Raw genomic sequence first — 9578 nt, forward strand, 5'->3', positions numbered from 1 at the left:
CAAGTGTTCTGATCGAAGCGAGGAACCAAATGCTGGAGGTCTGGGGCCGCGAAGGGCCCCCTGGCCCAGAGCATTTGGTTCCTCCAATTTATATGGCTATATAAATGGCTATCTTACGTGACCTCAGCCCGTGCGCTCTCAGATAATAATGTATAAATCAAGTGAAATTTCTATTGAATTAAAGAATGAAAATGAACGATATATGGCTATTGTTCAGACACAGCGACTTACGCTAGCGTAACGTTAATCCAGTGGTGTGAACTTGTGCGTGGCGTACTAGCGGACGCCAGTATCGCGCAATCACTGGCGTACGGTAATCCAGCAACAGACCCCAGATTAGCGTACGCCACTGATTTACGACAGTCACGCATCGGTGATATTTTGAGCTCAGCCAAGATTTGACCAATCAAAATAAATCTAGATGTAAACAGAAAATAAAATGCGCGAATTACGAATACGACACTCGCTAGTTACGCCATGGATTAACATACTCCCGGCGTTAGATACGCCTGGCGTATTTCTCAAGTCTGAACGTAGCCTATGTTTTATACATAGAGAAATAAGAATAGCTCTATGGTTTTATAGCAGTTTATTCATTTCAAACCATGATGAAACTATTGTATTTTGTATCTTAATATCGAATAACAGTTAAATTTTAGAAACATGAATAACCGGGAAAAGGATTGTAACGGGATTGTACTTTAGCCATTGTCTTGTACCAAGAAAAGTGTGTAGAGAACACTGTGAGTTTGTATAAATGCCTGTGATTGCCAATATATATAGGCACACTGTACAGTACTGTAAACTAAAACTAATTGCCACGCGTGAGTGACGCTTGAGTGATTTTAGAAGAACAACAGCGAAGCGAACATTTCTCGGTGGAATGGAAGTCGCCAGTCGAAACTACGAACTGGTTGAGCTGCAGAATTCGAGTAATCATATCGACATGTAGAAATGTCAATGAACCTCTTTAGCCACCTCAGGGGTGAGAGGCTAGCTGGGGTGGGGGAGGCCAAAATCTGGGGGACCCTGGCCCCACCTCGGCCCCACCTCTTCCCCTCTCCCCTTGGCTACGCCACTGCATCCGCCACTGTATTTTGAAAATGTAGTGTGGAAATAAATACGCCCATGTATGTACATAAATTCATGGGAAAGTTTTCAACATCGGTATATCATAGGTTTTGGAGAACATGTACTTAACTGTGACGTAGGTAATACACTGATAACGTAAAAGGCTTTATTTATCTCACAACAATTTAGAAATGACAAAAAGTTGTCGAACAAGAACCCTCAATATCTCAACAATGGAATAAATATCTTCAAATGAGTTATTCATGCAGACCTATTTTAATCTACAGTGTCTCTTAAATTATATGCCTATTTTTTCAAGAAACTTTATTAAATTCAATTATTCCATAAAACTCCGAAATAGGAGAATTAAAAAAACATACCAAACATCGGTATTGTTCATGGTTAAAATTTGTTGATTGGAAAATAATTTCTATCATAATTTTATGCTTTTTATTGATTTTGTGTAGGTTTATATATTTTATATTTTTATCCTGCAATTGGTGACGTGTATACATTGTTTGATGTGTAATAATTAAAATTGAAGAAATGTAGTGTAAGCATATTCCGACAAGTGGTTTTTCAGCTTTGTATATAGGCCTATTATTTTACATTTATGCTTGACTTTTATATATTTATATTAGCTTTATGTATTTAATTACTTTAAGCCTAAATCTGTTTTTCTGTAAGTTTTGATATAAATATTGTACTAACTCACCTTTTCCTGTGGTGATTTTTTTTTTCAAATAAACCGTTAATTGACTGATTGATACATTAATATATTCATACTATGGACAACAGGGAAGGTTAATCAAACAACCAATTGTAAAACAATATCCATTAAAAATAAGTATTACATAAGAAAACTTTTAAGTAGCATTTTGATAAAAATTCACGTTTTTATTACATTTAAAACTTCACTACAACTATACTTTAAACAATCGTTTTATTTTAGTTAATCTGTTTGAGCTGACGAAGTCACTTTCATTAAAAATATCTATACAAAAATATGACAAATGAGACTAGGTCAATAAGACGTCATTATTTTCTATATTTTGAAGGTGCTTGTATAAATTGTATGATCCCAAGCATGTCGTAAAGCGTTACACACACTAAACGCTTTCCTGAACATGCATACATGCTCATGGTAAATCCATCTAATTAGGGCTGTAACATCTGATTGGTTAAAAGTTGTGATGATTGGACGCACTATTCTTCAGTCGGGGTAGGCCTATATGCAATGATCGCCATTAGGGCAAAAAGGTAAAAACTACAGTATAGGACGCAAAATATGATAGAATTAATAGAAATGTAGCATAAAATTGTCAATATATTACGCTCATTGTCTCTCTTTCTCGATTGCGTAGTAGTGAATCAATAGCACTTCTCATAAAGATTCTGTTTCTCCAGGAATATATGATTGGATTCATTGCTGAGTTAGCATACATAAGAATGACAAGATAACTAAGCAATGTTGAATTGTAATTGAATCTTGCTTCAAATTCGGTACCAAATAGTATTAAGCATCGTATGATGTAAATAGTATTCGGGAAATAGCAAATCAAGTAGGCACCAAATACTAGCATCGTTGTCTTTGTTGCACGGTTCTCAGCTTTTCTATTGTTCGCTGTTCCTTGACGAACCAACTGATTTTCGATAGACGAAATTTTAGAAACTTGGTGTTTTGCTTCGATGTATACTTTCATGTGAGAAAAAGACAAACCTATGAATGCCAATATTTTGAAAATTATGGAAACGAGAAAATATGTTCTATTATTTACAAAAGCAGATAAACAGAGCATTGTACCACTCATCCATACGAGTGCAATAGCGAGGTTAACACGTTTGGTAGACGCCAATTGTAAATAACGGAAAGGATATACAACGGCTATGTACCTCTCGCCCGCCAAAACCAACAGATGCAATTCAGAAATATATATACAGCACCACATACTAATATGAAATGCAATAGTGAGAACGATTGTAGTTATACCCTGTGGCACTTTACTTAGAACGATCCAAGCAAGTCCAGTAACTCCAGTTGCCAAATCAATGATACTTAAACTTAGTAGTATTCGCCAGTTCATTTGCAGATACATCTTGTTCTTTATAGAAACAAATACAACCAGAGAATTGCCAGCAATGATTATAACAGATACTAAAGTTCTCAATACTAGAGGCAGGATGGTGATGTCGCTACCAGTAAGCGCATCTAGGGTACTGCGAAAGTCGGTGTGTTGGACTTGCATTGTCTTATTTAAATCCATAGAAAATGTAATAGGAACGTCACTTCCTTGGATTTGCCTTGATGTATTAAAATTTAATATTAAGACGCGGTTAGAATACAGTAGAGGAACAAGAGATACAGTACTAGATTTAGCCACAACTATGAATAGACAAATGAATTGGTACATCTAAATAAATTAAGAAATCGAATTATTCTGTCATTTGCCATAGTTATTTGTAGAGATCAAAATGCACACGCACGTTAAATAATGGGATTGGAAGATACTGGGCAACCAATCACAGTAGTAATTTAAGTTGTATTAAGTAACCGTTGGGTTAATATCAGGAAGCTATTAAAAAGATGTGATTGCTGCCGATGAATATTAATTTGAAATGATGTACGAGTAATTTGATACGATGAAGTTTAATATGAAATAAAATTACTTTCTGAGATGCTTTGAATATATTAATAATGTGCCTGCATGCTGTCAACAGTTTAATCTGCTGAGCGTCCGGGTATTTTTTTCACAGTAAATTCTGACTTTCATGATCCTTGAATTATTAAGAGAGATCACGCCATTATAATGATATTTTATAGTAGGATACGCATCTATTCGGTCATAGTTCAATAAAATTTTGAAGCGTTACACTTCATACATGTTATACAGTATGTGTAATAACTTTATGCAAAGGTTTCAACATTGCATGTCATAAATTTAGAGAACGTGCACCATACTTAACTATGATTAGGATAATACACTGATAATGTAAAAGACTATCTTACAGCAATACAGAGATGATTGAAAGCTGACGAACTAGAATCTCCAAGATCTCAAAAATAGGATAAATATCTTCAAATTAGTTAATCATGCAAGCATTTTTTAATCTATATGCCTATTTTTTTAAACTATAAACTTCCAAAATAGCAGATTTACAAAAACATACATTAATATTAAAACTAAAGACAACAGAGAAAGTTGATTGAACAACCAACTGTAAAATACTGTAATTACATTGCAAAAATGTAGAACTTTGGCAACAGTTTGGTAAAATTTAAGCTTTCATTACACTTTACACTTTATTAACATTACTAAATATTATTTGTAATTTAATGGTTACTACCATCGTTCCATTTAAGTTAATCGGTTTGAACTGACGAAGGTTCCTTTCATTAATAATATACGACAACTGAGTGAATAAGACTTCATTATATTCCGAGAGATACCAATTTTGAAAACCGAAGTAAAAATCAACAACCTAATTCTACAGCAGGGAAAATAATAACAGTGTGGATTTGTATAGCGCCGGTATCCATCAAAGATGCTCATGACGCTATATAATGTGGACTAGGAACTCGATCAATTGCTTTCTTCGCTCCTAAAGGCTTCTTCGTGTCTGTGCTACCGGGTAACCCGGTACCAACAACTCTCGTCGTCCAGTAAATCGGGGTATCCCCTACTCGTCTCGAATGATGTATGCGTTCTTTATAGTGTACGCGAGCCACTGTGCTGTGTACACTATAAGAAGACTTGTTTTACCACAAGAACCATAGGCGAGCGTGCCGTTCGAACCAGCGATGATATGGCTAAGCTGCAGGTTGCGGCGCCCCTTAACTGCTTGGCCATTCGACTCACAAAAACGAATTATATTCCTTAGAATCTATGTAATTGAGAATTTATGCTGGAATAGTCACATTTCAAATTCTATTGGTATCATCGACAAGGTTATAGACACATCTTTCCTAAACATATACTTGTCAATAGCCTATGTACATAGGCCTATATGTTTGTTATCACACCTTTAACATTATGGAAATGTAGTCTGGGGAAATGAATATCATAGCAATCTTAAGAAATTTCATAGAGTTTCTTAAAGTTAGACAAATCATTCCTAAGCATACACTTGTCAATATGTACAATATATTTAGGTTACCATACCTTCAGTATGGAAATGTAGCCTGTGGAAATAAGAATCCTAGCAATCTTAAGAACTTCATAGAGCTTCTTAATTATACAAGTCTTTTCTAAGCATATACCTGTATTTCATATTGTATGTATTGATGATGTCAAATAAAAGAAAAAAAGGAAGTCAATTTGTACAATATACTTTGTTTATCAGACCAATATGAAGATTTAGTCTGGGGAAATGAGTATATCAATCTTAAAAACTGCATAAGCTGAAAATCTTCTAAACCATTGTTTAAAACCTTAATTATTTTAAATATGTATGACATTATTAAAGTGCAAAATGTGCTTTATGCTCAAGTATCATCTTTAGCAACTTTCACCAACAATTGAAACTGGTTTATGCAAATGAAAACAAAAGAACTGATCTTGCAAAAACATTACGAAATTCAAGTAAGATGTACGTCTCTCCTATTAGATTAAATCAAGTAAAATATCTTATTTAGCCCATCTTATTGTAACTATCTTAAAATTAGTTTAAAACCAAATCAAATGAGTCTCTCCCCCCTCCCTCAACCTTGAAAACTAGTATAAAGAAAATGATACTGAATATATACTTTATTGAATGATATTAAAGCTAGGAAATTAAATAGTGAATGTATATGAGAAAATAGAATCCAATTAGCCACTATGAAAATTCTCATAAACACTTAGTTCTGTATTCATTTATTCTGCGTGTTTTTTTAAGACAAGCCATATCGGTTTCATACGCACCCATTCTTTTACAGTAATTATTGGAAATATTCGACTGGTCGTTCGGCGTTAAACCACGCCCAGCTGCACAGTGGTAAAATCCTACTGAACGAAGACGACCAGTTGCTTTGGCTTGTGGCAGTGTGGGTTTTTCGTTAAAAAAAATGGTATCCCGTTTTTAAATTCAGATAGCCTACAATTATTTTTTTGACTTCATGTGTGTAAATATTAAAATTTTTATGTTCTGAAATTTAATCTAAATTATATTTACGCAAAATGTTGTTGCTAAACAGACCAATTGGCCATGTTTTTTTTAGTCACGTGGATTAATGCACTCTGGATGGTTTACGTTAATTTTCATTGTCAACGAAGTCTATTCTACGAACCAGTCGAATGAAAATAATACTCAACGAAAAATCGTAGTCAACCAGAACTAGTCGAATAAGCCCACTGTAAATTGTATATTGTCAATTATCGTTGATTGAATAAATAAATGTAAGTATGTCTTGAAACTGCTACACTTTCAAAGCTTTCCTAACAACATTCATGTAGCAGCATGTTAAATCCATCCAATTTGTATGTGGCATCTGATTACTTAAAAGTTGTTATAATTGGACGCACTGCTTTTCAGTCGGAGTAATTATAATGATTGCCAATAGGGAAAAAAGTAAATACTATAATGGCACCAAATATAATACTAATAATACCGAAAAAATATCGTAGGATAAAATTGTGGATATATATTATGTATTCCTTGTCTCTCTTTCTTGATTGCGTAGTAGTGAATCAATAGCATTTTTCATAAACACTTCCTCCATGAATATATTACTGCATTCATTGCTGAGTTAGCATAGATAAGAATGCCCAAGATAACTAACCAACGTTGAATTGAAATGGAATCTTTCGTTACAGTTGGTAAAAGATAGTATTAAGTATCGTATGGTGTAAATAATATACGGGAAATAGCAAATCAAGTAGGCACCAAATACTAGCATCGTTGTCTTTGTTGCACGGTTCTCAGCTTTTCTGTTGTTCGTTTTTTCTTGACGAACCAATTGATTTTCGATAGAGGAAATCTTAGAAACTTGGTGTTTTGCTTCGATGTATACTTTTATGTGAGAAAACGACAAACCTATGAATGCCAAAATTTGGCAAACTATGGAACCTAGAAAGGCATATGTGCTATTACGTACAATGTAATTAAAGAAAATAAAATATAAGCAGAATATTGCAGACAGACGCAACCAATCACAGCTAGTAGATAAACATTGTATTAAGCAGGCGTTTAATTAATATCAGGAAGCTATTTCAGAAAAATGTGATTGATGCGAATAATTCAAAAATTGTGTACGAGTAATTAATACAATGGTCTATTTCCATGTGCCTAAACTTCCATAAATGAAATATATTTACTTTCTGAGATGCATTGAATTGTGTACGCTGGAGTCAAGATTAGGGCATGTTTTGTTATTATGTGCCTCTTGTGAACATTTGAATCGGTTGAGCGTCGACCACTTATTCATTTCAAAGTCAATTCTGCCGTTCATTATTCTTGAATTATTAAGAGAGATCACACGCCATTATAATAATATATTGATATTTTGGTACCGTAGTGTTCGGGGTTTTCTATTCTGTCATAGTTTAAGATAATTTTGAAACGTTATACTTCATACATGTTATATGTGTAATAATGTCATGGGATAGTTTTCAACATAGCATATCATAAGTTTGGAGAACTTGTGCTTAATTATATTACGTATTCCTTGTTTCTCTTCTTCGATTGCGTAGTAGTGAATCAATAGCATTTCTCATAAAGACTTTGTTTCTGCAGGAATATATGACTGGATTCATTCCTGAGTTAGCATAGATAAGAGTGACAAGATAACCAAGCAATGTTGGATTGAAATCCAACTTTCTGTTATAGTTAATACATGATAGTATGATGTAAATAATATACGGAAAATAGCAAATCAAGTAGGCACCAAATACTAGCATCGTTGTCTTTGTCGCACGGTTCTCAGCTGTTCTATTGTTTGCTGTTTCCTGACGAACCAACTGATTTTCAATAGAAGAAATTTTAGAAACTTGGTGTTTTGCTTCGATGTATACTTTCATGTGGCAAAAGCACAAACAGATGAATGCTAACAATTGGAAAATTAAGGAACTGAGAAATGCATATATTTTATCATTCATCATAAAAACAAGGAACGATATGTATAAGCCGATTATTGTACCACTCATCCAGGCGAGTGCAATAGCGAGGTTAACACGTTTGGTAGACGCCAATTGTAAATAACGAAAAGGATATACCACGGCTAAGTACCTCTCGCCCGCCAAAACCAAAAGATGCCATTCGGACACGTACACACAACACCACATACTTTCAAAAATTACAGTAGTAAGACTGATAGCTATACTTCCTGATGCTTTATCCAGAGCGACCCAACAAATTCCAAAAACACCAGTTGCCAAATCAACAAAACTTAAACTTAGAAGTATTCGCCTGTTCATTTGCAGATACATCTTGTTCTTTATAGAAACAAATATAACCAGAGAATTGCCAGCAATGATTATAATAGATATTAAAACCCGCAAGACTAAATTCAGGGAGCTGATGTCACTGTCATAATATGTTGAGATAAATTTACCATGTTTGATTCGCATTGTTGTATTTAAACCCATGGAAACATTAAAGTCATCCTCATGACGCTGAATATGTCTTCCTGTATTATCCATTGCCATATATTGATTAGAATACAAATATAAAACCAAAAATGGACAAGTATACTTACCTAAACCACAAAATGATGATACAAATGCTTTACTATATCTTTATATAAAGATATAGCGAAGATAATGCACATGCGCGTTAATGTGTTAGTGGAAGATATTGATCAACCAAGCAATTTGTAGCAGTACAAATTGGCCTAAATTAAATTTTTCATTTGGAAAATCAAATAAGTGAATAAACAAATTAAGGCCTACATAAAAAATCGCTTCCATCAAATTTATATCGGAGTTATGATTGCTGTCACTAAAGAACAATAAGACACTTAATGCAAACGCGATACTGTATTAAATTGTGAAACGTCGTCGACCAGTAATTAAGATTAAGCCGCCAATTAACTTTTCTTTAACGCACGTCAACCTCTTATCCGGTTACTTATTGCCACGTCAATCCTGCATGGGGTGATAAAATACACAGCATAATTTTCATTTACCTGTCAATTTAAACAAAAAAAAAACACAAAAAAAAAACGAAAAATGAAACCCTTTTCCACAAGACACTAGAGTGCATGTTTCGATCATCCAGCTAGGCCTACTTAATTTTGCTGGTGAAATAACAGGACTTTTTAAAGCAAAATATTCCATGAATGCAGAAACCACTTCAGTTCCCCTATTTTCAACTGTTCGATTTGTGTCAATGATTCGAATATCGTAGATAAACAGTTGACAAAAATGACACTAACATTACTAAACAAATGTTTATTTGTTCCTCTTCGACTATACGACTTATATTCAACATTCACTAATGACTACACAAAAGTTCATTAAAAACATTTAGCACATTATCAATAGGATGCAACTCTTGGAATGGTAAAACTGATATACTGCACTATAGAATAG

General features: G+C 33.9%; 1 protein-coding gene across 1 annotated transcript; it reads right to left on the reverse strand.

Annotated features, from left to right (window-relative positions):
- Positions 1 to 2319: 2319 nt before the first annotated feature.
- Positions 2320 to 8687, reverse strand: LOC117107169 (D(1C) dopamine receptor-like). Its single transcript, XM_033248761.1, has 2 exons — positions 7708 to 8687; positions 2320 to 3372 (listed from the first exon to the last, which is right to left on the reverse strand). Exons 1-2 carry the CDS (start codon positions 8685 to 8687, stop codon positions 2394 to 2396), a joined length of 1959 nt encoding a protein of 652 aa, XP_033104652.1. The 3' UTR covers positions 2320 to 2393.
- Positions 8688 to 9578: the final 891 nt, after the last annotated feature.

This window comes from Anneissia japonica, unplaced genomic scaffold (assembly GCF_011630105.1).
Source record: "Anneissia japonica isolate Jap-2015-1 unplaced genomic scaffold, ASM1163010v1 scaffold287864_len1152817_cov193, whole genome shotgun sequence".
In the NCBI taxonomy this organism is placed as follows: domain Eukaryota; kingdom Metazoa; phylum Echinodermata; class Crinoidea; order Comatulida; family Comatulidae; genus Anneissia; species Anneissia japonica.